The sequence below is a fragment of the Dama dama genome, chromosome 19, assembly GCF_033118175.1.
Source record: "Dama dama isolate Ldn47 chromosome 19, ASM3311817v1, whole genome shotgun sequence".
NCBI classification, from domain to species: Eukaryota; Metazoa; Chordata; class Mammalia; order Artiodactyla; family Cervidae; genus Dama; species Dama dama.
Window position 1 is genome coordinate 3924011 of NC_083699.1, and position 15764 is coordinate 3939774.

Genomic DNA, 15764 nt, shown 5'->3' on the forward strand with positions numbered 1-15764 from the left:
TCTGCAGGAGTGTACTTCATTTCACTAATAATAGACTGGTGCTGTAACTCAAGCATCAAATTGACTCTTTTGGAATGAAATGTAGCCAAAACATTAAAAAAATCCCTCAGTAAAATTCCTCAGTATAGCTTGCAGTTAAGACCTAGATCACAGGACGCACACGTCCCACGTTTTCACACACAGGGTCAGTGCTGTAGCCGCCGAGCATGAGCCGACTCCCGTCTCCATGAAGTCACCCAGAGCTGCTGGGCTGGGATATGCTTGCTCTGGTGTTTGCCCAGATTGCCATCATTAGCGAGAGGCAACCATCAGCACCACAGAGAAACTCAAAGCTTCTTCCTTTCTGTTGCCAAGCAGTCTTACCCTGATAGGAACAGTCAGCACTCAGGCAGTTTGCAAAAGGTTTCTTTCTGTTTTTAAGGTTTTTAATACTATAGTGTCATGTATGAACTTGATTTATCAGCTGAAGCAACATCTCTGACTTTACTTACTGAATTTCAGTATCCTTAAGGATTCTGTGTGGTGATCAAAACATAAGCAAAATGCTGTATAAAAATACCAAACTTCAGTAATTGTTAATATTCAGATCATATACCTCTTAATAAGAGCATCCTATGCTTATTAGCCCTGCTAAACTATGTACAGAGGAAACTGTTCAAGTATTGGATTTGAAAACGTTGCTTATGTCTAACAGAACTAATGATGTATTTAAACAATGTATTATGAAAAGCTAAATTACACATTATTGTAACTATGTAGAAAATATAGGCTTATACATATAATCAAAATGCTAAGAATTTTTATATGGCCTTGTATGAAGGGAGTTTGAATGTTAATAAACACGTTTTCCACTTTCTTTGTTCTCCTGTAGCATTACCCACATTAAACCTATCTATGTGCAGTGTGTTTTAAAGGTATAATGATTAAGGTAATTTAGGTCAGATAAATACACATTACCTTAGGATTTTATACAAAGTAACTGCTCACAAGCAATTAGGGAATCCCCCCAAAACTGCAGACCACACTGTTCCAACAACAGTGTACATCATGGTACCTTCCTGTAATTACGGTACATCTTTACAGGAAACCGCCGTACGCCCCGAGCGGGTAAATGACTCGATTTATCTGTACTGACATGGGAAGTTAACAGTGAACAGAAGCATGTTAGAGAATAGTTAAGTGTACCAGTTAGCCTTCTGTTGTAAAAAAATGTAATACATTTTTTAAAAATGTAACACTATTGAGGGAAATTTCACTTTTTGAACTGCTTTAAAAAAATTCTTATAAGCAACAACAAAAAATTAGTATTTCCACTTAGGAAAATAAAAAATTGAATTCTTCATTATTCTCCCACCCCCTCCCCACAGAACTCAAAACAAGAGCTGAGAAACAGAATTATCAGTTTCCTGTGGTAGTTAAAACAGTGCTATGGAATTTGGCACACCTGTTTGATCTAACTTTTCTGACCCTGTCTGCTCATCTGTATAATTCATTTATCCTGAGGCAGGGTGCGCGGTCCAAACACTGAGCTCACTGTCTAGCACATCAATGTAATAGTTTTTATAATTACTGAATAAGAACAACATACCTAAAATATAATTTTTTAAAGGGAAAAAGTTAATCACTGTTAAGTGTATTAGATATTATATTCCCTCAGTCTTTAATCCACAATTCAAATCAAGGACTTGGTTCCTTCAAATTTAAGTTAGGAATTTTTCTGAGGCAAAAGTCATTTTCTTTTGAAACTCTATAAACTCTTTGTTAAAAATATATATACTTAACAGCACTATCTAGGATTGTTACTAGTTCTAATAATCACTTGAAATCTTTCATAATTTCTCTATGGGTATAATTACACAGCTTTGTTTAAAAGGCAACTGAATAAAATTAAAATCCCAATTCCACTAAAAAAGTATCTTCCTAATTTAAAAATCTTCTGATTATAAAAAGTATAGTTACCTAGAAACTTACCTGAGAAAGATCTATATTTTGCCTTCAGAAATACACATGTAAAATACATTATATACGATATATATTTATCCCATTATATAAAATTCATTGGTGAGCACGGTCTTATGTAATTCTTCAATGACTATTTTATCTTCTGAACATAGTCATTTATTCGACTCATAACCCTGAAAGTTAAATCTTTTAGTTTTCCAAGTTTAGTTATTCTAAGTAACACTGTGGGAGTGACATTCTGCTATACAAATTTATATAGCTCCATTTCTTTAGGTTAAATTCCTAGAAAAGTACAAAGCAAAGATACATGATTTTCGTAAGTGCTTTTCTAATGAAGTTATGGAAAGGGGGCCAGTTACTAGTTTCATTCATTACTTGAGTGATAAAGTTGCCGTCTACTGTCTTCTCTGGTGGCTCCGGAGGTAAATAATCCGCCTGCAGTGCAGGAGGCCTGGGCTGGGAAGATGCCCTGGAGGAGGGCACGGCAGCCCACCGCAGTCTTCCCGCTGGAGACTCCCCCATGGACAGAGTCTTCAAAGAGTTGGACACAACTGCGGGATTAAGCAATGCAGCGCAACTCCTGTCTTCTCCCCTACCCACACCTCCAACACACACGTCCCCTCACCCACTCAGAGGTTCATTCATAAGGGTTTCCCAAGTCTAGACACTGCTTTCTAATTAGTTACCCTAAAGTGTAAACTTATATTACCATAAAATCATCACAACCCAACCACCAAATTTTCATCTGACCAACCTCTTCTTCCTAACAGGGATCTTAACAGGTCAACAAGTTTTGGGTTTTTTTTTTTTTTACCTTTCTAAGGTGTGCCCTACTATTATAGCAGCCCGAAATCCCACATCTTCCATACCTTTACGTCCCTGCATGGCCAAATTCAGAACTAACGCTGTCAAAGGAAAAATCTTAGTTATGCACAGTGTATCTTGAGAGATTAACTTCCATTCCCTACCCACTCTTTCTCAAAGGGTAGCATATAGTCCGCTTTAAATGAATCAGACTGACCTAATAATGATTATTTCTCAAGTGACTTCAGGAAACTTCCATCTCCAGGGTAGCATTCCAGAGCCCAGAATCTGAATTACAACCAGTTTCCCAGTTTTGTTTAGACCCACCAAGTTTTGAGCTTGGACCTTCCACTTGGCAGTTCATGGTAATCACTGACCTGAACAGTATTAAAACACACTAAGATTCAGTACATCTCAGAGACCTTATGACCTCTGGGATGAAACTTGACTATTACACAGTCAGAGTTAACATGTCAGTCCACAGCCAGAACCTGCAAGACATCCCAATCCCCACCATCTTCTATGCTGCCCAAGGAATGGCTTCTCTTACGTGAGAGGCCCAGCTGACTGACTTCACCTGCCAACACGGCCTCCAAATCAAGCGAAGTCGTATGACAGTTCAACACAGAAGAATCCACAAATGCAGAAACCCTTCGGGATACTGGGCCCCTTACGGCTCACTAGGTTTTCATATCAAAACACCAGCAACACAAGAAAAGTTATTTAATTTCTAGTGGATAAATCAATTTTTGCCTCATAAGCCTGAAGATGCACCCAAAATGACAAGCCATTTTTAATAGAGCAAAGCTTTTTAAAAATACATTCCTAGGCACTCATAATACTAGAGAAAATGGAGTAGACCACCAGCTGAGGTTTCTGAAAAATCGTATGCTTGCAGTGGAGTGTATTCTCATTATGTCAAAGGTCAACTGTAACAGTAAGCTAACAACGTATATAAATAACAGGAGTCTGGAGTATTTGGTTGGAATAAATTTATTTCATCTGTCTGTAAACAAGGTGTTTAATAGTTATGGCATTTTTTTAAATGCATATTAAATCAGATGAGTTAGACTGTATCCCAGATGTAACAAAGTGCAGGGAAAGAAATGGACAAATCAGCAACAAGATTTGTTTTTAAATCTGTACATTATCCACAAGGCCCAAACAATAGAAGCAAATACTAGAGTGTCCCTAAAGTAGTGCCATTCGAAAGAAACCTTTAACAGGTCAGTTAAAATCCATCTCACAATAGCAACAGTTCATTTTAACAATAGTATGGCACAGAATACATATGAAAAAAATTCATCACAAGACAGCCAAGTCCACAATAATGCAACTTCATATAAAAACTCAAGCTGCAAATAAAAGTTGGTCCTATGAAGAACAAACCGGACACACTCCAGACGGTTATGTTGGGATACCTAACGTCCATAATGGCAGCCTTTTACAATCCTACTGAAGAGTAGAGCTGGTGTGCAAAGAAAAAGACAGGAACACAAGTCTGAGCCAGTGCGATGAGAACGCCCCTGGGGATTCCATCCGCACGGTCACTGCGAGGTCACGGGAGGAAGTGCGTTTGCTCTCGTTTTGCAGCTGCACTTGTCGTGTCCTGCGGACACTACGAAAAAGGTTTCGTCTCTACTCAAGTGCAACAACAATACTCAAAGCAAACTACTGCAGCTCTCAACAGCTCATCGACAGAAGTGATATTAATCGGTTAAATAGACCAGGCACTGCATAAAAGAAGATGGAAGCGAACCAAATACCTATGTGCAAAGGGAGGGCGGGGGTGGGGAAAGGGGAGTGAAGGAAAGATGCATGCACTTTTTCCTCCCAACCATGCGCTATGAAAGGAAGACTAAATGAGCTAAGTAAATGCTCAAAGTGCTGAAAGACACTGATCAAATTAGAGATTGTACAACCGGCACCTTGCTTAATATTAACTTATTTTAGTAATCAATATCCCATTAGTTGCTAAGACAAAGTGATGCCCAACTTGGCATGCCCCTCCCCCCAATTTCAAGGTATCATGCAAATCATTATTGTGCTGCAGTTACGTTGCCAGATAAGGTTGGTTACATACAGTGGTTAACATACAGATGATCCACTGGGCAAACAGGAATTGCAACATTAGAAAATAGGTGAAGAAAAATTAGCTACCATCTATAATCTGGTAGCACTGTGACCATAATTGGGGTGATGATGAAGACAGTTGCTAGGAAGATGGGGAGAGGCTGCTTAAACATGAGACCTCCTCAGATATAACGCGAGTGCATACGCTTTCTTGTCAAGCGTGCCTCCGTGGGCACCTCCCCTTCCCATGACTATAACCAGTGCTGGAGTGCGCGAGGGACAAAACAAAGGGAACAGAATTATTGGGGGGGGGCGGGCAGGGAGAAAGACGCCTTTCCCCACCAACAGCGGGACACAGAGCAGACACAGGTTCATACCCCATCACCCTGCATTGCTAATAAAATTTCCAGAATTAAGACTCAAGCTTACAGCTAGGAAAGTTTAAGAGCAATTTTCCCCTAATACTTAACAGTCTGCCTAGCAGCTAGAACCCAGAGTCTCTCAAGTATTTTGCCATTGAGTATGCCTTCTTATTCAATCCGCCTCCATGGACCCCTTCTTTTCCCATTACAAAGACCAAGACTGAAAGAGAAAGAAGAAAAGTGTTTCAAAAGAAGTGTTAATTAAGAGTCACATAAGTTTTAGCAGACAGAATCCCGATTAATAAGTTAACATTAAGTCAGTTTTTCATGAACAACGAAGCACTGAAGTCAGCCAGGTCTCCAAAAAGGAGAACTTTCAAACTAGTAATATGCCGAAAACATTCTATTATCTGCATCTTGGAATCCAGCTGCAGTGCTCTATAAAAATATCTTTATACTAGCTAGGGGGAAAAGAGTGTGACTGTTTATTGTTTTTTTCCCTCACTCAGGTTATTGAGTAGAGTTCCCGGTGTAAGCCCTTGTTGTTTACTTTATATATCATGGTGTGTCCTCGTTCATCTCCAACTCATATAATTTATCCCTCTTCCCCAACTTTTCCCCTTTGGTAACCCTAAGTTTGTCCTCCAAGTGTGTGAATGTTTCTGTTTGATAAATAAGTGCCTTTGTATCATTTTTTTTAAGAGTCCACATATAGGTGATTTCTCTTTCTCTGTCTGACTTTTACTACTTAGTATAATCTCTAGGTCCATTCATGTTGCTGAAAATGGCATTCCTTTTATGGACATCTATCTTATATAGACAGCAAAAAACTTCTGATTAGCATGACAAATACACATTAGACTGATCCCCAAAAAATAAATTTTAAAAAACTTACTTATAAAATTCTTCCCAAATTTAACTGCTTAAGTACAAACTGTTAAGTCTTACTAGTGAGGCTAAGTGTGTATTACTTCCAGAGAAAAACCAAGACTGAATTTTAAATAGCATTTTCAGTGCCATTCAGAAAAGCCCAAATGAAAAGTTCTGAAGGTTTGTGCTTACTGATATCCTGTGTTAGCTTTATTTTTAATTGAGTATAAAACCCTAAAATAAATTTATTATTTCCAACAGCAGGTTTTTCTATGATGCAGTTCAAAGGTCTATCCTCAGAATGTGTATGTATCAGACTTTACATTTATCGCCACTAGATGTCAGGAGTGCAGTGTGGCACAAAAACTCTGCTTTTCTGTCCCATGGTTGATGCTTCTTTTCAGTATATTTATCTGAGCTCAACTACTATCTGAGATTTATCTCCTATTTCACAGCCATCTAATTTTCCTACAGAGAAATACTCATACATAGCAATGCACAGCGGAACAGCAGGGACCTTTAGGACAGTCCTGGGAGTCGGTAGGCCCACTGCAGTAAACAATGGCTCACAGTGGCTTCAAGTTTCTTCACGAGGTAGATTTGGTCTCAACATTAGATGGGCCTGCTATATTAAGGCTACACCAGCCTTCTTTATTTACAAAACATTTTCACAGGTTAACACATTAAAATGTATTTGTAAACCAATTAGATGTCATAATAAATCTCAATTTTTAAAGTTTCTTTCAAAAACGCAGTGAGGGTGGGAGGGGGGATCGGGATGGGGAATACGTGTAAATCTATGGCTGATTCATATCAATGTATGACAAAACCCACTGAAAAAAAAAAAAAAAAAAACGCAGTGAGACTTATTTAGTACAGTAAGAATTTCTGCAGTGTTGACGATAGTCAGGAAACACAAGAATGTCTGGATCAGTGTGTATAAATTAAATATAATTTCCTATTTTTCAAATAAATCAGGCACATATAGTCTTTGAAAATATTTAATAAGTGCAAAACTTACTCCAAAACCCTCATTCTAATTATTTCTCTCTTCTCCAGCAATGTTTCTAATAGAAATGGAAGCCAATATTAATTTTTCATTTTTTATGCTGAATAGTCAATGACTAAAATGTGAGCAAGAAAGAAGACATTCAAAGGTCAAAAACCCAGAGGGACTAAAATAACCAATTTGAATGATTTAACAATCTGAATAACTAGCAGTTGAGGAGACAAAGTGATTTTATTTTTTAACTTTTTATTTTATATTAAAGTATAGTTGATTAACAATGTTAATTTCAACTGTAAAGTGGTTCAGTTATACATACAGATTTTCAGTTTACTAAAGCTGGAACTGAAGGAGCTGATGTTAACACTCTATTTCAGCGTAAAGTCAGGCTCTCAGAGGGGAGGCGGACACGCAGCTGCTGGAGAGAGTCAATGAGTCTAGAGCAGAGCCTCCTTCAGTGCTGGGCAGTTCACAAAAACCACCTTAATAGCCATTATGGACTAACACTTTATTCAAAATGGTAAAGAAACTGCTTAATAAGTTGTAATGTGACTTGCCACTTTTAACCAAAGGGGCACTGTACTTACCTCTACCAGCTCTGCCGACGGCAACGTTGTATGTTGGCTCCCCACCTTGACTCTTTGTCCGGATGTCCATTGTGCAGTCGCCATCCACGTATAGGCTATCTCTGATCACTGAGCACTTCTTTGCGCCAAGAGTCAAACCATTGGTAAAGAAACCTTCCCGGTCTTTTCCTACAATCATATCTATTTCTCCTGGCTGCCCCCGCCCCCAACCACAAAAAAAAAAGAGAGAGAGAGAGAGAAAACAAAACAAAAAGTTGTAGTTAATTTCTTGTCTTGGTGTAACAGGAAAACTGTCAAGTTTGTACTACCACTACAAGACATCCACATTTCATTAATGTAAAACCAAGTTCCCATCTTTTCTAAAAGATTACTTAATCTTACAGGATGACATGTTCTATCAGGCAGGCAGTTAGATTTCACAGTTAAGAGAGAGTGGTCTGTTAACTAAGCCCAGTCTATGCAAAGAATCTCCAGTTGGTAGTTGACACTAGATAAACTACAAACTTGAGTTATTTATAAACTTGTTTCAAGTCAGGTGGTGGCCGAAGTGCTTATGTAATGGTAAAGATTCACCTAAAAACTTTCAACAAAATCTTACCTATCACCCTCAAGTTAACAGTCTTGTCATATCCAATTTAAAGTTGTTTGAACGTCTCCTGAAACAAAGTCCACGCTTGGCAGATCTGTTCACATCTACTCTGTTTCAAATAGCTTGACATAGCCCCTGAGGATGAACCTCAAGCCCTGAACCTCAGCGCATCCCCCAATTCATATTTCCCTCCTCTCTTATTTTAGCCCCGACTCCCCCTCCAACTCTCCTTCCCCTCCCTCCTCAGTAATCAGTTTTCTTTCCGGGCAAATGCAAAGAGGATTCTGTCTGTAGCCCTGCAATAGGCAACCATCAAAGAGTAGAGAAAATGGAGGGAGTGGGAAAGAAACTGAGGTAGCGACCAGAACCGGAAAGGAGAAAACGTGCATTCTAACATTCCATGAATAAGAAGGAAGGCGTCGCCCCCATCAGAACTGCAGAGTCATAGCAGGCCCCAGCCATTTCCATGCACACTCCCGCAATCTTCCCAGCCAGACAGCGGGAACTCACACACAAAGACAAGAGGACTGCAGGAAAAAAGTTGATCGCCAGACGCCAATTCTGTGTAAGAATTGTAGTCCACTGCGGCGAGAGAGAACCTGAAAGCACCTGGATCAGGAGTTCTACACAGTTAGACCTTAAACCATGTTAAGTAGTACGAGAATAATTAGTAGCACCCATAGTAAGGGGCCTGAATTTTGGCATTTGATAGGAAGGGGGCGTGAAGCTTAAGAAATTAAGAGAATGGTCCTGTATTTGATATAATGTCACCATTTCAGACCCTTATGCAGAAAGAGGCAAAACAATAAAGCAGCACTGGAAGGCTTATTGACAATTATTCCCCAAACATGTGGCAACCGAGTCAAACCACCAAGTCACAGTAAAATCAGGCACCGGGAAGCATTAATCTGCATTAGCTCCCTTACGAAGATCACTAAAGAGGGAGGGACTTGGAGAACTGAAGCGTCCCCTCGGTGTTCGCAGATTACTGAAAGCCCCGAGCACCCCCTTTTTTTAGAGCTCTGTTGCGTAATTGGGGATAACTGTATATCGATGAATCTCCATAGGAGAGAAATCAATGGCAGTTCGCCATCTTGGAGAATTAAAAAAAAAAATCCTATGGAGCCAGAGATTCACGAATCCACCTACGTTGTCTGCGTACATTTCTCGCAAGCCCAAGAGGCCTGGACACCGGCAAACCTACGCCAAGTGGCTGCGAGGTTCCCGGGGGCCGGGCAGCCGCCGCCTCCCACAGCCCGCGCCGTCCCCGGAGCTAGGGGCGGCCCGGCCACCCGAGGACCCGCACCCCAGCCCGGCCCCTCCGGTCCCCGCTTCCAGCCGGGAACGTACAAACCCTAGGGCTTCCAGGGGACCCCGGGGCGGGGGCGAGAAAAGGGAAAAGGCCCCCCACCCACGGACCGGTGCGCGCCCCCTCCCCCAGCCTCATCCGGACAAGCACCGGGAACGCCGGCGAGCCCGGCCGCCGCCCCCGCCGCCCAGCGCAGCCCCGGCCTCCCCGCCCGCCGCCCCGCACACCTGCCGGCGCGGCCCTGCCCGAGTCCGGCCCCGCGCTGCGGCGCCCCCACGGCCGGCCGGCCCCGCTCGGGTCCGCGGCCGGGAGCCCCGGTCCCCTCCGGTCCTCACCGTAATGCTCTGGAAGACGCCCCCGGCCGTGGCTGCCCAGACGTATTTGGCGTCGCAGTAGCCGACAATGGCGGCCTCCTGGCAGCAGCCATCGCACATCAGGTTATCCACGTAGCTCTGCCAACCGGCCATCTTCGAGCCCTTCGCACTGCAGCGGGGACGGCGAGGAGCAGCAGGCGCAGCGGCGGCGGCGGCGGGCGCGGGCGGCGGCGGCGCGGGGGGAGGCGGGGCGGGGGCGGAGAGGAGGCGGCTCTGCGCAAGCACCGACCGCCCCCCTCCCCGAGGAGCTGCGGAGGGAGGACGCGGGGACGGCGGTGAGGGACGAGCCGCGGGGCGCGCCCGGCCCGGCCGCCCTCCCGCCCGCGCCTGCGGGGCTGATTAAGTAGCGGCGGCAGGCTGCGGAGCGGCCGTGCGGGCGATGGCGCCGGGGACGACTCCTCGCCGCGGCTCCCTCGGCTCCCCGGCGTGCCGGCGGGCGTGCGCGCGCGCGTGCGTGCGATCCTTCCGCGGCGCCCTGGCTCCGAGGGTCCCGAGGAGGGAGGGGGAGGCTGAGCGGGGGCGCGGCGCGGAGGGATACCGCCCGGGGCAATCACGGCGCCACGTGCGGCCGGCGAGGTCTGAGTGCGGCGGGCGGCTGAGAGCGGCTGAGCCTCGGACCCGCGGTCTGCGGGCTGGGCGTCTCCCCAGTCGCTCTCGGTACCCCCGGGACGGCGGCTTCTGGGGCGCCTCGGAGTCCCCGCGTCCGGGCGGTGAAACGCCTCGGTCCTGCGGCCGGCGGCTCGGGATGCGGTACCTTACGCCTCGGTGTCGGGTTGCAGAGTTGCCCTGGTGACGGGATGCGGAGCGTTGACTCCTCTTTGTGGTCCGGGCGGGCGGGTAGCAGAGTCGGCCACCGTCTTCTCAGGCATCCTCAGTGGGACCCTCTTCTCCGGACCTCTCGGCCACAAAGGCTACCAGGCGGGCGCGCTCCAGCAATCTGAAATCAGAGTGGCATTCTTGGCTTTCAAGAACATTTCTGAGCTTTGCCGGTCTTTCATTGTTGCTTCGTTTGGGTACCAAGGGCCTTTCATTGTGTGGGTTCTTGGACAGGAAGAGCCTCTCTTCCCCTGTTTTAAAGCGGCTAAATTGCTCGTAAATTCCGAAGGAAACAAATAGCGAGCAATGTAAAACTATTGGTTGCTAACTGGGAATATTACTGGTGGGTCGAAGAAATCTGAGTATATAAAGAATTTAAAAATCTTAAGAACGGGTTCATTGTATGAACATGTTAATATTTCTACTCTCAAAAGGTAAACTAATTTCAGGACCCAGATCGGAGAATGGCTTGTATTTAAGTGGTAAAACATGGGTAGAGTCCCTGTAAATATTGCGTGGTCTTTAGCAACCGCTGGGCGTTATGACTATGCAAAGGATTAGAAGACGTCCCACAATTTCGATTTGAAATGAACTAAACGATCTGTCAATCAAGGGAAGAGAGCATCTCAAAGCGTTTTTGAAAAAGTTGATTTTCAACTTTAAAGTTATCACGTAAGGTCACAATTAGTGAGAAGGAGGATTCCACAGATGTCGCTCAGGAAAGAAGATAAAACGTTGCTACGTAATCTAGTTGGTTCTGACGTTTTGTATCTTTTCTGATGTTTGCTTTGAAATGTACAACTCTTACAGACAAGGAAGGGAAATCACCGTAAGCGAACTCCCAAGTCAGGCTTCTGTCAGATTGAGATAATGTATTCTTTCATGTTCTGATGATACATAGAACCTATGTGCTATAAAACGTGTGCCAAACTTGTTTCATTTTTGCAAATGTGCCGCCCACCTGATTTAGGCACACTTACTCATTCTTGTTCACTACTTTTTTTGTGTGTATGGTGGTCGTTGATGGTTTTAATCCTTCAGTTTTACTAGTTGATCAGCCTCAAAGTTAATGATACACTGCACAGTGCCGATGTAAGAATTCATTAAGCTGTACACTTATTTGCACTCTTTATACATGTTGTAATTCAGTAACTTTAAACAGTAAACAAAGGTAACGAGTAAAGAAAAATAATAAAATGATAGTTTGAAGTTGAAATTGATTTATTAATCTACAATGAAGTTTTATTTGAAGTTTTTAAGATTTAATTTTTACACTATTTTCTTCATATAGCAAAGCAATGCAAATAATTCTTATTCTTTTATTGTCTAAACAGCAAAAGAATTAAGTCAACTGAATATTCTGCATATTCAAATCTCAAAAGATTCTAAAACACATTGGGTAAAACAAAAGAATTTAAAATTCGTATCATTTTTTAATATTTTTCAAAATACCTAAAATTACTGTTTTATTTTTCAAACGGTGTCATTTCTATCTCAGTATTGCACACAGAATTCCTCCTCCAGGGGATCTTTCTGACCCCCGGAGAATAAAAATAAAAAAATAAAGTAGAAGAACTATGAAAAATAAACTTGTATAATAGACCAGGTTTTACAGTTTAGATTTTGAGATGGTGCATTCGAAGAGTCTATTCACTTCTCTTTTTGGTATTATAATAAAAGACTCCTAATGCCCTTTTTCTTTAGAACAAGCCTCAGAGCACATTGCCTTATTTTCTACTTGTACACAGTGATCTGGTCCTATTTCATTTAACTGTTGCTTACCACCAGGTGTTTCAAAAGGCATAAGTAGATGTTGAACACTGTTTTAAGAATTGCAATGTAAGTCCAAGAGAGTATCAATATGAGAAAAAGTATTGATACTTTTGTATCAAAAAGATACCAATTTGTATCTTTCTTTGCTTTTATTCTGGGTAATTGATAATAGTGATGTCTGAGCAGAACCAAAGAAAAGGAAAAGCACCTGTTGAAACAGATCCCAGAAGTAGCTGGTAACAACCAGTTGTAGCATATTTAAATACAGAATGCATTATTTTGCATTGTTTCCAAAAATATTTTGTTCTTATTCAAAATAAGTAATAATAACTGTGGTAAGTCATATTTAACGTACAATCAAGGAGTGCCGGAGCCATTTATGTCCACATGTAAAAACTCATTTGACATTTTAGCAAAACACCAAGAAACAAGTTGAAATTTAGATGTATCCAACCTGATAACTGTGGTGTTGGCAAAGACTCTTGAGAGTCCCTTGGACAGCAAGGAGATCCAACCAGTCCATCCTAAAGGAAATGAGTCCTGAATATTCATTGGAAGGAATGATGCTGAAACTCCAATACTTTGGCCACCTGATGTGTAGAGCTGACTCATTTGAAAAGACCCTGACGCTGGGAAAGATTAAAGGCGGGAGAAGAGGACGACAGAGGATGAGATGGTTGGATGGCATCACCGACTCAATGGACATGAGTTTGAGTAAACTCTGGGAGTTGGTGATGGACAGGGAGGCCTGGCGTGCTGCAGTCCATGGGGTCACAAAGAGTCGGACACGACTGAGCAACTGAACTGAACTGAACCTGATAAACATTGGGGTAACAGCTATAGAGCTAACCCCAATACAGTAAAACTCTAATAATTAATAATAACTAGGCCACCTCAAGTCCTCAATTAAGATTTTGACTTCCACACTTGGTTTTCGTCAAAGGTGTTTTAATTATAAAATTGTCACAACAATCAAGAAAGTTCAGAAAATGGAGCAAAAGCACCGTTAATGCCACAAGCAATACAAATGTTATCTTTTAAATCTATTCACTCATTTTATTTATGATTTTTACAGTTAAGAACAAGGAGTACCTACAATTCTGGATTTGTCAATTTTACCCTGAAACTATGAATTTTTTTTTTTTTAACTAGCTTTAGGTTATTTAATACAAGTTAACATTATATTTTCTTTCTGATAAATTGAACTTTCGAGTAATATCCCTCTTTAGGGCTTCCCAGGTAATGCTAGTGGTAAAGTATCTACCTGCCAGTTCAGGAGACATAAGAGATGTGAGTTTGATTCCTGGGTTGGGAAGAGCCCCTGGAGGAGGACGTGGCAACCCACTCCAGTATTCTTGCCTGGATCCCATGGACAGAGAAGCCTGGGCGGGCTGCAGTCCATGGGGTTTCAGAGTCAGACACACCTGAGCACAATGGCCTTCTTTATAACCAGTATTGTTTTTGTCGTAAAATCTATCTTTTAAAAATTGAAGTATAATTGGTTTACAAGGTTGTGTTAGTTTCTGGCGTACAGCAAAATGATTCAGTTATATATTGTTATTTAGTCACGAAGTCATGTCCGGGGTAAAGTCTATCGTGTCAGAAATAAACGATGTCATGCTTGCTGCCTTGTTCTTAACTTTGGTTCTGGCTGTCCTGGGCCGTCACGCTGTGCGCGGGCCCTGTAGCTGGGGAGGGGACGCCGCTCCCTTGTGGAGGGCAGGCTTCTCACCGCAGCGCCTTCTGTTGCGCAGTGCAGGCGAGCTCAGGCCCTGGGCTGCGAGCTCAGTAGCTGGGGCACACAGGCTTAATCGCTTGGTGGCATGAGCGATCTTTCCAGATCAGGGGTCCAACCCATGTCCAGTGCATTGGCAGTCCGATTCCTAACCACTGGGCCACCAGGGAAATCCCCTGCTCTCCATTTATTGACATTTCTCTAATATATCCTTCCTATCTCCCTCCTGTCTCCCACCTCCCTTTTGCCTCCCCCTCCTCCTTTCTCTTCCTCCTGGTCCTCCCTCCTCCTCTCTCTCCACCTCTTCTCTCTCTCTTTTTTTTTTCTCTCCATCTCTTATTCTCACTCTCTCTGTCCTTAAATTTTAATGTCTCTTTATATTCACTTAGCTACATTTTATCTTTTTGTCTAATATGCAAACTATTCTTTAATTTTTTCATTCATGTGGAACTCATACATTAATTTTCTGTTCCTTTAATGTTACACTGAAATTTTACCATGCACATTTAATAGAATAAAAGTTAAATAATATATTACACCCTCCAACCAGATAATCCAAGGACCTTAAAACACTTTAAGTCTGGTCACCCCTCTTCATAATACTATTATTTTACACAGATGCTTCAATTCAATTCAGTCACTCAGTGGTGTCTGACTCTTTGTGACCCCATGGGCTGCAGCATGCCAGCCTTCCCTGTCCATCACCAACTCCTGGAGCTTGCTCAAACTTGTGTCCATCGAGTCGGTGATGCCATCCTGCCATCTCATTCTCTGTCGTCCCCTTCTCCTCCTGCCCTCAATCTTTCCCAGCATTTCAGGCTTTTCTAATGAGTCAGTTTTTCCCATCAGGTGGCCAAAGTATTGGAGCTTCAGCTTCAGCATCAGTCCTTCCAATGAACACCCAGGACTGATCTCCTTTAGGATGGACTGGTTGGATCTCCTTGCAGTCCAAGGGACTCTCAAGAGTCTTCTCCAACACCGCGGTTCAAAATCGACAGTTCTTTGGTGCTCAGCTTTCCTTATGGTCCAATTATATGGTCCATATATAACTTCTGAAAAATCATAGCTTTAACTAGATGGCCCTTTGTTGGCAAAGTAATATCTCTGCTTTTTAATATGCTATCCTGGTTGGTCATAGCTTTTCTTCCAAAGAGTAAGCATCTTTTAATTTCATGGCTGCTGTCACCATCTGCAGTGATTTTGGAGCCCAAGAAAAGAAACTCTCTGTTTCCATTGTTTCCCCATCTATTTGCCATGAAGTGATGGGACTGAATGTCATGATATTCATTTTTTCAATGTTGAGTTTTAAGCCAGCTTTTTTACTCTCCTCTTCCACTTTCATCAAGAGGCTCTTCAGTTCCTCTTTGATTTCTGCCATAAGGATGGAGTCAACTGCATATCTGAGGTTATTGATATTTCTTCCAACAATCTTGATTCCAGCTTGTGCTTCATCCAGCCCAGCATTTCACATGATGGACTCTGCATATAAGTTAAATAAGCAGGG

The 15764-nt window shown here is 42.6% G+C and overlaps 1 protein-coding gene across 3 annotated transcripts; it reads right to left on the reverse strand.

Moving 5' to 3' along the window:
- Positions 1 to 3743: 3743 nt before the first annotated feature.
- On the reverse strand, positions 3744 to 10114 carry PFN2 (profilin 2). Of its 3 annotated transcripts, none has more exons than XM_061168096.1 (3): positions 9898 to 10114; positions 7665 to 7857; positions 3744 to 5102 (listed from the first exon to the last, which is right to left on the reverse strand). In XM_061168096.1, the coding sequence occupies exons 1-3, from the start codon at positions 10027 to 10029 to the stop codon at positions 5005 to 5007; spliced, it is 423 nt and encodes a 140-aa protein (XP_061024079.1). In that variant the 5' UTR covers positions 10030 to 10114; the 3' UTR covers positions 3744 to 5004. The 3 variants fall into 3 exon arrangements, with proteins under 3 accessions (XP_061024079.1, XP_061024077.1, XP_061024078.1); XM_061168094.1 differs by having other exon boundaries at positions 3744 to 5421; positions 9898 to 10109; XM_061168095.1 differs by lacking the exon at positions 3744 to 5102 and adding an exon at positions 6992 to 7492 and having other exon boundaries at positions 9898 to 10113.
- Between the last annotated feature and the right edge of the window lie 5650 nt (positions 10115 to 15764).